This window comes from Salmo trutta, chromosome 35 (assembly GCF_901001165.1).
Source record: "Salmo trutta chromosome 35, fSalTru1.1, whole genome shotgun sequence".
NCBI classification, from domain to species: domain Eukaryota; kingdom Metazoa; phylum Chordata; class Actinopteri; order Salmoniformes; family Salmonidae; genus Salmo; species Salmo trutta.
In genome coordinates, this window is record NC_042991.1 from 7,621,264 (window position 1) to 7,636,147 (window position 14,884).

Here is a 14,884-nt window from a genome sequence, read left to right on the forward strand (position 1 = left end):
TAACTGTAAGCCGCCCTGCACAATCAATGAACCAACAGCATCTCCTAGGGCTATACTTTCTCTCCCAGACTCGTGGATAGACATTTTGGAGCGTAGCATAAGGTAATCCAGTCCATCCAGTATGCATAATAATAAAGTCCACAAAATTACTAATTTTGGAGTATAGGCTAGACCAATTATGTGCCAAAGACATCTTAAATCAGTTTTGTTTTATGTTTTTCTGCCATGCATAATATGTGGTAGGCTATGTATTGTATAACAGCACACTCATAATTTTGATTCAAGGTTTTTATCGGGCTTGGCCTCAAAAGCCTATGCATAAACTCTAATACTGTGCATTCGAAAGTATTCAGACCCCTAGAGTATTTCCAAATGTTGTTACGTTACAGCCTTATTCTAAAATAGATTAAATCGTTTTTTCCCTCACCAAACTACACACAATACTCCACAATGACAAAGAAAAAAATGTTTTTTAGAAATGTTTGAAAATGTATTAAAAAATATATATCTGTTAATTGAAATTCCAGGTGACTACCTCATGAAGCTGGTTGAGAGAATGCCAAGTGTGCAAAGCTGTCATCAAGGCAAAGGGTGGCTACTTTGAAGAATCTCAAATATAAAATATATTTGGATTTGTTTAACACTTTTGTTTTCTACTACATGATTCCATATGTGTTATTTCACAGTTTTGATGTCTTCACTATTATTCTACAATATATACAATCTTAAAAATAAAGAAAAACCCTGGATTGAGTATGTGTGTCCGAACTTTTGACTGGTACTGTATGTAAATAAGGTATTTCTGTTTTTTTGATTTTGTATACATTTGCAAAAATTTCTGAAACCCTGTTTTCGCTTTGTCAATATGGGGTATTGTGTGTATATGGAGGAGGATTTATTTTTATTCGTTTTTATTTAAATGTGGAAAAAGTCAAGGGGTCTGAATACTTTCCGAAGGCACTGTATGCATATGGATGTTTTGAATCAATCATCCTCTTAGAAAGCGTTGTCCATTTCATTGTGTTTGACTTGGAAACAACATCCACAACAGCCATGTTTTAAACTCAGTTTCAACCTGCTGTTGAACTTCTTTCTTCAAATTGATCATCACAGTGTGATCATCACAGAGTTTTAAAAGCATGATACTGTTTTGATGATAAGTGTTTGAGCCCGGAGTACCAGGCCATTAGTGATCCAATGGTCCTTAGGGTACTACCAATGCATGTCCTGAGTGCATAAGAGGAGAATACCATGATTCAACGGTCACATAGAATTTTACTGCGGTCATGACTCATGACTGCCAGTTTGGCGGTAATACGGTCACCGCAGCAGCCCTAAACTGACCTGGTATGGACAGGGGATGTGGTGTACTGGTTAGAGTATGGATCTCACCTGGTATGGACAGGGGATGTGCTGTACTGGTTAGAGTATGGATCTCACCTGGTATAGACAGGGTATATGGTGTACTGGTTAGAGTATGGATCTCACCTGGTATAGACAGGGTATATGATGTACTGGTTAGAGTATGGATCTCACCGGGTATGGACAGGGGATGTGCTGTACTGGTTAGAGTATGGATCTCACCTGGTATGGACAGGGTATATGGTGTACTGGTTAGAGTATGGATCTCACCTGGTATAGACAGGGTATATGGTGTACTGGTTAGAGTATGGATCTCACCTGGTATGGACAGGGGATGTGGTGTACTGGTTAGAGTATGGATCTCACCTGGTATGGACAGGGGATGTGCTGTACTGGTTAGAGTATGGATCTCACCTGGTATAGACAGGGTATATGGTGTACTGGTTAGAGTATGGATCTCACCTGGTATGGACAGGGGATGTGCTGTACTGGTTAGAGTATGGATCTCACCTGGTATGGACAGGGTATATGGTGTACTGGTTAGAGTATGGATCTCACCTGGTATAGACAGGGTATATGGTGTACTGGTTAGAGTATGGATCTCACCGGGTATGGACAGGGGATGTGGTGTACTGGTTAGAGTATGGATCTCACCTGGTATGGACAGGGTATATGGTGTACTGGTTAGAGTATGGATCTCACCTGGTATGGACAGGGGATGTGGTGTACTGGTTAGAGTATGGATCTCACCTGGTATGGACAGGGGATGTGGTGTACTGGTTAGAGTATGGATCTCACCTGGTATGGACAGGGGATGTGGTGTACTGGTTAGAGTATGGATCTCACCTGGTATGGACAGGGGATGTGGTACTCTCTGCAGCGTTCCTGTACCCAGGTAGTCTCCCAGACAGTCCTATAGCTGTTCTCATACAGGTAGCAGGCTATGACCGTCAGCAGAGGGACCAGGTAGAGCACAGAGAACACCCCGATACGGATCATAAACTTCACCAGCTTGTCTTGGTTCTCCTTCTCCAGAGGGATCTCCATACGCACGCGGTTCAACGCCAGGATGCCCACTAGCAGCAACGCCACCCCCACCTGGAATCAGACAGAGTTGATATGGAAGGATTAGACAAAAGATGATGTCATAAGAAGACCAGGAAGTAAACATGGTATATTGGTTGGGTAGCTAACAATTTCAATAATTTCCTTCAGTTCCATTCAGATCCACTTTCTTATGACTTTTGAGATGTGTATGACAGTGGTATAATCGAAGGAAAAGGCACAAACAGTGTCAACACGTTTACTGAACTTTGTGCATGTGCACACGTAAACTTTGCGCACACATACCCACAAAGGACATCCTACAAAGACTTTACTGAATCACTTTGGGTGCATCCCAAATGTCACCCTATTCCCTATATAGGGAATAGGCTGCCATTTGTTACACACACATTATCCCACTGTGACTCATTCCAGCCCTCTCACCAGTACATCCAGGCCCAGCGGAACCAGCAGGAACCATCTCAGCGCTGTGCGGTCATACAGCCCCACAAAACACACCCCGCTAACACTATCCCCTTCGATCTTGTTCATGGCCAGCAGAGTGACAGTCAGACAGCCGGGCAGGCCCCAGGCACAGGCATGGAAGAGCAAGGCCTTCTTCTCGATGGCCTCGCTGCCCCACTTAGGCACGGCAGCCAGGAACCAGGTGATGGTGAGGATGACCCACCACACACTGCCAGCCATGGTGAAGAAGTAGAGCACCATGAAAAGCAGAGTGCACACCTGGAGGAGAGGAGGGGAGGAGGGGAGAGGAGAGAAGGAGAGGAGGGGAGGAGGGGAGAAGACAGAAGGAGAGGAGGGGAGGAGGGGAGAGGAGAGAAGGAGAGGAGGGGAGGAGGGGAGAGGAGAGAAGGAGAGGAGGGGAGGAGGGGAGAGGAGAGAAGGAGAGGAGGGGAGAGGAGAGAAGGAGAGAAGGGGAGGAGGGGAGAGGAGTGAAGGAGAGGAGGGGAGGAGGGGAGAGGAGAGAAGGAGAGGAGGGGAGAGAAGGAGAGGAGGGGAGGAGGGGAGAGGAGAGAAGGAGAGGAGGGGAGGAGGGGAGAGGAGAGAAGGAGAGGAGGGGAGGAGGGGAGAGGAGAGAAGGAGAGAAGGGGAGAAGGGGAGAAGGGGAGAGGAGAGAAGGAGAGGAGGGGAGGAGGGGAGAGGAGAGAAGGAGAGGAGGGGAGAGAAGGAGAGGAGGGGAGGAGGGGAGAGGAGAGAAGGAGAGGAGGGGAGAGAAGGAGAGGAGGGGAGGAGGGGAGAGGAGAGAAGGAGAGGAGGGGAGAGAAGGAGAGGAGGGGAGGAGGGGAGAGGAGAGAAGGAGAGGAGGGGAGGAGGGGAGAGGAGAGAAGGAGAGGAGAGGAGAGAAGGAGAGGAGGGGAGGAGGGGAGAGGAGAGAAGGAGAGGAGAGGAGAGAAGGAGAGGAGGGGAGGAGGGGAGAGGAGAGAAGGAGAGGAGGGGAGGAGGGGAGAGGAGAGAAGGAGAAGAGAACAAGGTTTAAAAAAGACTGAAGACATTGAAAATCCAAGAACATTGAATATGGGTTATAGGGTTAGGGTACCAAAAAAAATGTCACAGAGAAAATGGTAAATCAAACAATCAATTAGTTAATTAAACAATCAGTTATCAATCAATCACTACGCCGCCGATGGGTCACCTTGTTATGGGAGCCCTGGGTGACGGTGGACGCCCGGAAGCGCCCAGGGCTTGCCGCGTTGCACGCCACCCGGTCTTCCAATAGGAAGCCCAGGAAGAAGACCAGGGACACCATCATGTAACACACGGCGTAGAAGATGATTGGCCGCTCCGGGTAGCGGAACCTGGACACGTCGATGAGGAAGGTGAGGAAGGTGAAGAGGGTTGCAGAGAGACATACGATAGACACCACGCCGATGAAGTAACGGGCGAAGACCAGCTCGTCCCGTTGGAAGTACATGTTGGGGCAGGGGGGCGAGCAGTCCCTCACACCCAGGAAGGTGTAGCCCAGGTCGGGGTCGATCTTGAGCTCGCGGGGGCACCAGAAGCCATAGTCGCGCTGGACGGAGATGGGCGACTCTGTGGAGTCTGACCTGGACAGCAGGTCTACAGGACGGGGGTACGGCTCATCACAGTCTGGGAACCTGGGGGACGGAGAGGAAACAGCTTCTGTTAGACACATTATATTTAAACTACAGAAAGACACAAAGGTAGTATTTTACAATACGGTTTCCACAGTTTTGACCTTGTATTTGCTAGGAAATCACGTGTTACCATTGTGTAATTACCATTATGTCATTCTTATTGATGTTGTGGTACAGAATGACCAGGTATTTCCTGATCAATTAATGGTAAAAGGAATGATACCAAAAAAATATATATGTGCCCCATGTGTGTAGAAGTGTACCCTACAGTACAGTAGACTACTAACCTGTTACAATCCATCTCTTCTGGCCATTTGACGCCGAACATGTCCATGAGTTTGTAACAGTCTCCCATGGCTCTCAGGCACAGCCGTCGGCAGGGCAGTGTCATGCGTCCGTACTCTGTACACACCGGAGTGTAGAGGGCACACAGGAACATCCTGAGTTCTGACGAACACTGCAGGTTCACCATGGGGTGGAAGGGCTGTGGAGGGGAGCGGAAAACACAAGACTGTCAGGAGGTGTATAGTCACAGCTGAGTATGAGGGAGGGGGGGGGGTTATGGAGTGTGTCTGTTGTTCACACACATCATACGTCTAATGTCATATGCAATCATACACACAGAGTCGCTCGCACACACCGTATGTCAAGCACACTGTGCATCTACCACAGAACCTGTAACCCCTCAGCATTAAAGAGACACACACACACAGACAACAGAACGGTTTTCTAAAGCAGGGCATTATTGATGTGAAGCCAAAATGAGAGCACAGACAGACAGTATCATCTTGTCTGACACGGTTTGGAGCTGACTCAAAAAACACAACTCCGTCCCCTATCCTCGTAATCCTCCTCCCCCTTTCTCCACCCCAACCTGGCACAATAAGACAGAGGGAGGAGAAGGAGGGAGGGCGGGAGAGAGGAGGAGTAGGACAGGCTTGGTAACCCAACCCCCCCCGCCCCCCCCCCCCCCCCCTGTTCATCAGATACCCGGCACAGGCAGGGGCTCTGGAGAGTCCTTTGTGTTTGGGGGAGGGCAACGCTGTTACACACACACACACACACACACACACACACACACACACACACACACACACACACACACACACACACACACACACACACACACACACCTCTCTGCCAATATGCATTCAGGGAGAGAACGGTAGTTAGCTAGCAGCTGTGAAGCAAGGCTTTAGTATGCAAATCCCCAGGGGGAGTGAAGAAAGGGTCCCCACCGGCCCCTAGCCCCACCCAGGGCCAAGCTAGACGCATCCTGCTCCTGCTGGGGCCAGCCTTTGTGACTGTGACAGGGAGAGGGGGAGGGGGGGAGGGGGACAAGACAGGGACCCAAGCAGACAAAATGGGAAGATGAGCTAAACGGAATTTCATTAATAGGGAGTAATAGTGGAACAGAACAGGGTTTTTCTTCAGTGGATATGTATTAAATATACACTATATATACAAAAGTATGTGGACACCCCTTCAAATGAGTGGATTCGGCTATTTGAGCCACACCTGTTGCTGACAGGTGTATAAAATCAAGCACACAGCCATGCAATCTCCTTAGACAAACATTGGCAGTAGAATGGCCTTACCGAAGACCTCAGTGTCTTTCAACGTTGCACCATCATAGGATGCTACCTTTCCAACAAGTCAGTTTGTAAAATTTCTGCCCTGCTAGAGGTGCCCCGGTCAACTGGAAGTGCTGTTATTGTGAAGTGGAAACATCTAGAAGCAACAACGGCTCAGCCGTGAAGTGGTAGGCCACACAAGCTCACAGAATGGGACCGCTGAAGCCCGTAGCTCGTAAAAATTGTCTGTACTTGGTCGCAACACTCACTACCGAGTTCGAAACTGCCTCTGGAAGCAACGTCAGCACAAGAACTGTTCGTCGGGAGCTTCATGAAATGGGTTTCCATGGCCGAGCAACCTAAGCTCATCATGCGCAATACCAAGCGTCGGCTGGAGTGGTGTAAAGCTCACTGCCATTGGACTCTGGAGCAATGGAAACGCGTTCTCTGGAGTAATGAATCACTCTGCCCCATCTGGACGTTTGATGGACGAACCCGGGTTTGGCGGATGCCAGTAGAACACTCCCTGCCCCATTGCATTGTGCCAACTATAAAGTTTTGTGGAGGAGGAATAGTCTGGGGCTGTTTTTCATGGTTTGGGCTAGGCCCCTTAAGTCCAGTGAAGGGAAATTTTAACGCTACAGCATACAATTACATTCTAGACGATTCTGCGCTTCCAACTTTGTGGCAACAGTTTAGACAATGCCCCCATGCACAAAACAAGGTCTGTAGAGAAATGGTTTGTTGAGATCGGTGTGGAAGAACTTGACTGGCCTGCACAGAGCCCTGACCTCATCCCCATCGAAAAGCTTTGGGATGAATTGGAACACTGACTGCGAGCCAGGCGTAAATCGCCCGACCTCACGAATGCTCTTGAGGCCGAATGGAAGCAAGTCCCCGCAGCAATGTTCCAACATCTGGTGGAAAGCCTTCCCAGAAGAGTGGAGGCTGTTATAACAGCAAAGGGGAGACCAACTCCATATTAATGCCTTGATACTGGAATGAGATGTTCGACGAGCAGGTGTCCACATACTTTTGGTCATGTAATGTATAATTACAAGGAGTGTATAAGAGACTGCCGTGTCGTGTTGGGTTATGAGAAATCGGATTATTAAATAACGGGTCAATGGGACGTTTCGTGATGAAACAACCTATATTAGCGTAACCTGTATTTACTTAACCTATATTAATTTGACCTACATTAACTTAAAGCTGCAATATGTAACTTTTTAGGCGACCTGACCAAATTCACATAGAAAGGTGAGTTATAGATCTGTCATTCTAAGGTGATTTAAAGATCTAAGAAGTCTAAGAAGCAGTAGATCTGTTATATGTGAAATATTTCTATGCTTCCCATTCTTAAGTTTCTGTTTTGCTTCTTTTACTTTCGGTTTGTACACCAGCTTCAAACAGCTGAAAATATAATATTTTGGGTTATTGAAAATATATTTCACAGCGGTTTAGATGGTACAATGATTCTCTACACCACACATTGCTTGTTTTGTCACATAAACTGAAATTGGGCAAACTATTCAAATTTTAGCAACCATTAAATGGTGGAGCGATTTCTGCATAGTGCACCTTTAACCTATATTAAAAGGTGCACTATGTAGAAATCACTCTACCATTTCCTGGTTGCTAAAATTATAATAGTGCGCCTAATTCCAGTTTATGTAACAAAACAAGCAGTCATCGTGTAGAGAATCGTTGTACCATCTAAACCGCTGTGAAATATCTTTTCCATAACCAAAAATATTGTATTTTCAGCTGTTTGAAGCTGGTGTACAAAACTGAAAGTGATAAAGGAAAAAGGAAATCGCACACTGCTCTTGATAGTATCACTGATCTTTAATAAGCTTTACGTATCGGCCTCACGGCCTTCGTCAGAGCTTTTGTGAATTTCTTAAAATTAGCACCCTTATGTAGACCTAACCCCACCCACATCCGTTCCACGCATCGAAAGTGGTGGAGGCGAAGGAAAAACAAATAATGCTACCAAATATAACAATATGCATTTCATAAATATTCGAATAAAGTGTGTAAATAAGACATATTAAACACATCTGTAAAACCACAATGAGGACATAGACCTACCGAGCAAGTTTTCATGAATCATTGGGTACATCGTACGAAAAACATCAGAGTAATCTTAAGGGCATAATTCATGTTCAAATTCACAACATAACATACACAGGCATTTCATCATTAAGTCCTTTAGGAAATAATGTCTGGAGGGTGAAAATCCCAAAAAACATTCTCTTAGAGTATTATTAATATCACCTCCCCTGTCTGATATCTTAACTTTCTCTATGCCACAAAATCTAAAGGTAGAAATGTCATGCTTTAGGTCATTAAAATGTACTGCTAGGGTGCTAATTTTAAGAAATTCACAAAAGCTCTGACGAAGGCCGTGAGGCCGATACGTAAAGCTTATTAAAGATCAGTGATACTATCAAGAGCAGTGTGCGGTTTCCTTTTTCCTTCATCCTGTTTCAACTGTTGCCATGCACCTGCAACAAAAGATTGCTCAGATGTGCGAGTGCCTTTTTGAATTTTGAAGTTCAAAACTGAAAGTAAAAGACACAAACAAAACTTTAAAAAATGGGAAGTATAGAAATAGCGCACATAGAATGAATGACAGATGTATAACTAACATTTCTACGTGAATTTGGTCGGGTCCCCCAAAAAGTTACATAATGTATATTAACGTAACCTATATTCAGTCTCCAAGGAAGAGGAATACACAGCAGCCCTATTATATTCAATACCACACACACACACACACACACACACTTCCTATGACAAGGACAGGAGGCGCGTCTACCTTTTCATCCATCATCACCATGGCTTAGCCTACATATTACACCATTCATTCATCGTAATTCTAATGTAGAAATGTAGACAGAATTCCACTTCTGACACCAGTGTTCAGTCTGGGCTGTCTCCCAGACGCCTGCCTGTATTTAAAGGGATTAGGACGGCTGTTAGGCTTGCCGATTCCCACACAAAGAACCTACATCACATCCAGACAGCTTTTGGAAATGCTTTGTACATATCAAACACAATATTTCTGCCTTCAGATTTTCAATTGACCATAACATGAAAGAGGTGACGTTGATGTGCGGTTTTATTAGACAGTTCAGTGACTGTTGGAAAACAGGGCCCAGACAGACGTCTGAGATGACTGACATCCTCTGGACAAAATATTGAATGCAGTAAAATAAAAATAGATATCCACACATACAGTATTTGAGTCTATAGATGTACAGGGCAGCACGGCAGAGCAAATGCCACGCGTCCTCATCATCACCAGGGAAATTATTTTTTATTTTGTGTAGGTTTTACTGTGTTTGATGACTTACTACTGCATCTGTACAAGCCTTTTTCTTGTTTATGTGTATTTTAGTAGATTGCTTCACTTCCACACCTGTCAAAAACAGATCAATCAACCAGTCAAAGCAATCAGTTCTGAATAAATGGACCGTCTGCAGATGCAAGGCCCAAAACAGTCTCGCTTGAGGCGATGGTAAGATGGGAAGAAAAACAGAATTAAATAGAGTGTGTCTCTATGGGGAAGAACTTCCTTCATAGCAACCAATCTGTAAATGTCTGTTACCCCAACCCTCGAGCATTCCTTTTCATTAAACCAAGATCTTATGACACACCTGGCACCATCTTCCTAATCAAATCTTTGAGATCAAACAAGCAGGCAAACACATCCACGTTGATCTGATCTGTATAGAATCAAACAGGGTGGCACCCTTCCCTAGCCTTCGCCAGCCTCCAGTCCGGTGACATGCATTACCTCATCAGAGCCCTGTCGTGGTGCATTACATGGTGTATTACACACACAGACAGGACAGGGATGATTTAACTTCAAGTGGATAAGCATCTGGGGTTTCCCTTTCTTCTGCTCTCTGCCTCCACACTTCCAAGGCAGATGTGTGCTCTAGTACGAGATGAATGTATGGTACAGCATGTGTGCGTGTGTGTGTGTGTGCGTGCGTGTTAGGGCTGAATATTTTCCCGGTATTTTACAGATGTTCCATCCCGAGAATAAATCACGTTTCTCCCGGGTAGCCCGGTATTTCCCGCCAAAACCGGACGTGTCGTTCAAAAGCATTATAATTCATATAAATAGGTTTGTGTCTGGATTTGATTAGAACTTTGATAAAACAAAATTAAAGTCTGATGCTGCCTGAGCCTGATGAACCATATATTAAATACATTTTATGAGCCCTACATTAAATACATTTTATGAGCCCTACATTAAAGACATTTTATAAGCTCTACATTAAATACATTTTATGAGCCCTACATTAAAGACATTTTATAAGCCCTACATTAAATACATTTTATGAGCCCTACATTAAAGACATTTTATAAGCCCTATATTAAAGACATTTTATAAGCCCTACATTAAAGACATTTTATAAGCCCTACATTAAATACATTTTATGAACCCTAGATTAAAGACATTTTTTAAGCCCTACATTAAATACATTTTATGAGCCCTACATTAAATACATTTTATGAGCCCTACATTAAAGACATTTTATAAGCTCTACATTAAATACATTTTATGAGCCCTACATTAAAGACATTTTATAAGCTCTACATTAAATACATTTTATAAGCCCTACATTAAATACATTTTATGAGCCCTACATTAAATACATTTTTTAAGCCCTACATTAAAGACATTTTTTAAGCCCTACATTAAATACATTTTATGAGCCCTACATTAAATACATTTTATGAGCCCTACATTAAATTCATTTTATGAGCCCTACATTAAATACATTTTATGAGCCCTACATTAAATATATTTTATAAGCTCTACATTAAAGACATTTTATAAGCTCTACATTAAAGACATTTTATAAGCTCTACATTAAATACATTTTATAAGCCCTACATTAAATACATTTTATAAGCCCTACATTAAATACATTTTATGAGCCCTACATTAAATACATTTTATGAGCCCTACATTAAATACATTTTATAAGCTCTACATTAAATACATTTTATAAGCTCTACATTAAAGACATTTTATAAGCTCTACATTAAATACATTTTATAAGCCCTACATTAAATACATTTTATGAGCCCTACATTAAATACATTTTATGAGCCCTACATTAAATACATTTTATAAGCCCTACATTAAATACATTTTATGAGCCCTACATTAAATACATTTTATGAGCCCTACATTAAATACATTTTATAAGCTCTACATTAAAGACATTTTATAAGCTCTACGTTAAATACATTTTATGAGCCATACATTAAATACATTTTATAAGCTCTACATTAAAGACATTTTATAAGCCCTACATTAAAGACATTTTATAAGCCCTACATTAAAGACATTTTTTAAGCCCTACATTAAATACATTTTATGAGCCCTACATTAAATACATTTTATAAGCTCTACATTAAATACATTTTATAAGCCCTACATTAAATACATTTTATGAGCCCTACATGAAATACATTTTATAAGCTCTACATTAAATACATTGTATTAGCCCTACATTAAATACATTTTATGAGCCCTACATTAAATACATTTTATAAGCTCTACATTAAATACATTTTATAAGCCCTACATTAAATACGTTTTATAAGCCCTACATTAAATACATTTTATAAGCTCTACATTAAATACATTTTATAAGCCCTACATTAAATACATTTTTTGAGCCCTACATTAAATACATTTTATAAGCTCTACATTAAATACATTTTATAAGCCCTACATTAAATACATTTTATGAGCCCTACAATAAATACATTTTATGAGCCCTACATTAAATACATTTTATAAGCTCTACATTAAATACATTTTATGAGCCCTACATTAAATACATTTTATAAGCTCTACATTAAATACATTTTATAAGCCCTACATTAAATACATTTTATAAGCTCTACATTAAATACATTTTATGAGCCCTACATTAAATACATTTTATGAGCCCTAGCCCAAATGATTGTGCCGTTATCCAATACATATATGATATAGGCTACTGCACATTTTGCACAACAGAAAAACAGAAAAGCCCATAGATGTAGCTAGCTATATGCTCTCTTGGGTAAATAAATGAAACTAGCTCCAGTAGGCTAATATTTCTGAGTGTGAACTGTATTACTGTACTGTGTTGTATTATACTGTATTATGTAGACTGGAATAATGCGTTCAAACCACGATAAACCAGGGAGAGAACATGCGATTCTGGTGCAGCACATGCGGCCTACAAAGTTACAAGTATAGGCTAGCACATTTGACTTTAATTTTGAAATATAATAGGGACGATTTTATAATTAGTAGGCTGGCGCATATATAACTTTCAGAATATTTCCCCTAATGTTATTAGCCTACCTCCTCTTTCTCTCTCCATTGTTGCGTCATTCATTCCTCGCTTCGAACAGTTAAATGAAATACGTTTTGTTGTCCTTATCTTCAGAAATTGAATGACATCCTTCAATAATATAGGACTAGAATTAGATGCAGAAGGCTTTCACTTCTCTTCGTGAAGATCGAAGGGTTATGGGTCTGAATAAATAACTTCTGTAGCCTACCGCCATTGAGCGTTCGCTCTTCTTTCAAACTACCGGTGAGTTCTATTGGGCTGCTGTATTTAACATTCAGCAAACAAAGAGCTTTCGTCCCTCTTCGAATAGTCTACTGGTAGAAGAAACGCTAACAAAAATTTGGTCTAGCTTTTCTTGCATGGGACTCCAAGAGCTAAGGAGCGTTTCTTTAAGGAGAGAGGCCAGCGGAGCACAGGTGCGTGCGTATTGCGCAAGAGACAGAGGCTATAAGTTAGAAGCTTATTATGCATAACCTATCATTAATTAGCTTAATATAAGGCTAATACTGCATTGAATGTATTACCTGAAGGAGGTAGGCTACAACATCTGTATATAGGGCTATATATCAATCTAGAACAGGATGATCTATTGTGGATGCAATTTGAATGGAGTTGATGGAGAGAGAGAAAGACTGTGAGAGAGTGTGCACACTGATTTAAAGCAACGATATTCGAGTTAAAACTCTGCAGCTGCAATATAAAAACTATTATTTTTACAGGTGACCCCCAAAAGCCAGATGGCGATGGGTAAATTAGACGCACATTCAGTCTTTATATTACTGTAGCATAGACTATGCTGCAGCAAATGCAGGCCTACCTGTTACAAGAATAAAAGTTACCAAGATGAGATGATAGGTCTACATGCATTGTGAGCTGCGCTTCATGCTGAGATGGGCTGTCTGTCCCAACCCTGAGCATTGATGATTCATCATGTAGAGGCCGCAGAGAAGCCAGATTTAGACATCGCATATCATTTAACAGTTCCATTTCACGCCATGCTGTTCATATAAATAATTGATTATAATTTACTGGTTTCTAGCCGTATTGATCCCGGGAAAAGGGAGTGGTTTTTGGCGGTAAATCCCGGTAACCGGTTCCGCCATTCAACCCTAGTGTGTGTGTGTGTGTGTCTATCTTTATCCACATGGCAGCCCAAACAAATGTAAGACGTCTTGTCTTGTGTGCTCTGGAACAGAACAGTGAATTATGGTAACTTAGTCACATTAGAAACAGCTGCTGTGTGTCTGCCAGAGGTTGGCTGTGTGTGTGTGTGTGTGTGTGTGTGTGTGTGTGTGTGTGTGTGTGCGCGCGCCCAGAGATTGGTCTGCTTTTGCCCCAAAGCCCCCTCACTCCACTGTTACTATGTAAGTGGCTCAAGCGTGTAATACATACAATTCTGTCAAATGCTGTCTTCTAGCCCTGAGGATAAGTATGATAATGCAATTTCAACTCGCTGTAATGTGATTATGTATTTATGGGGGTAGTTAAGAGATTTTGGATCTCCAAAAAAGTGGTCAAATTAGATGAAGTCATCTGGAAAAGGCTGCCCTCAAAAATACATCAATTAAAAAACAAATTGCTACTTTGAGGATTGTGTGTGTGTGATATTTTTCTTATTTTTATATATCTATTTCAAGACCAGTCCGGTAAAGCTTATTTTTGACTCAAATTAAATCACTGATAAGATAATTAATGACAGATCAATCAACAATGTACTACATCTACACAGACAACTGATCTGAGTGACATACTACTATTACATATCTGGAAGAAGTCTCACAATTTACTGGATTTTATCTTCCATTCCCATCTATCCCTCCATCAATCCACTCCCGCTTTCTCCTCTTCCCCTCTCTGCTCCTTCCTTCCTTCCTTCCTTTCCCCCCTCTCTGCTCAATTCTCAGCATTTCTACCCTGACTGCCATGGCAACGGCTGATGCATCAACGGACGGAGGGACTCGTTTGAGGATGGGGCCGTGTGGTGTGTTCAGCAGGGGTCAGAGGGCGGCGAGCGGGGGACCACCTCCTGAGAGCCACAGAAAGCTCGCTCCTTTGTTAACGACACAATTGGGACCCGTTCCCCAGGCAACCGTGCAGTGTACCTCGCATGGGGGAAGGGGAGGGAGCGAAGGACAAAAGACTGAGATATGGCAGAGGAGAGAAAGGGAGAGAAGGATGGGCCACCTCCTCCTTCAGCTAGCCGGCCGTGTTATTCACATTACTGTTTATTAACCACACACACCAGTTGTTGTTGAGCGAGAGAGGGGGAGAAAGAGAGAAAGACAAAGACAAAGACAAAGAGGGAGAGAGAGAGAGAGAGAGAGAGAGAGAGAGAGAGAGAGAGAGAGAGAGAGAGAGAGAGAGAAAGAGAGATTCCATTCAGTCCGGAGCTTATAAACAGCAT

The 14,884-nt window shown here is 42.6% G+C and overlaps 1 protein-coding gene across 5 annotated transcripts in view; it reads right to left on the bottom strand.

Moving 5' to 3' along the window:
* fzd3a (frizzled class receptor 3a) overlaps positions 1–14,884 on the bottom strand; it is a 31,847-nt gene that overhangs the window by 10,387 nt on the left and 6,576 nt on the right. For all 5 annotated transcript variants that reach the window (XM_029733163.1, XM_029733164.1, XM_029733162.1 and 2 more), the window contains exons 3-6: positions 4,811–5,007; positions 4,061–4,523; positions 2,851–3,150; positions 2,209–2,460 (exon numbers count right to left, since the gene is read on the bottom strand). In XM_029733163.1, the coding sequence (XP_029589023.1) occupies positions 2,209–2,460; positions 2,851–3,150; positions 4,061–4,523; positions 4,811–5,007 (1,212 nt within the window). The remainder of the gene's footprint in view (positions 1–2,208; positions 2,461–2,850; positions 3,151–4,060; positions 4,524–4,810; positions 5,008–14,884) is intronic.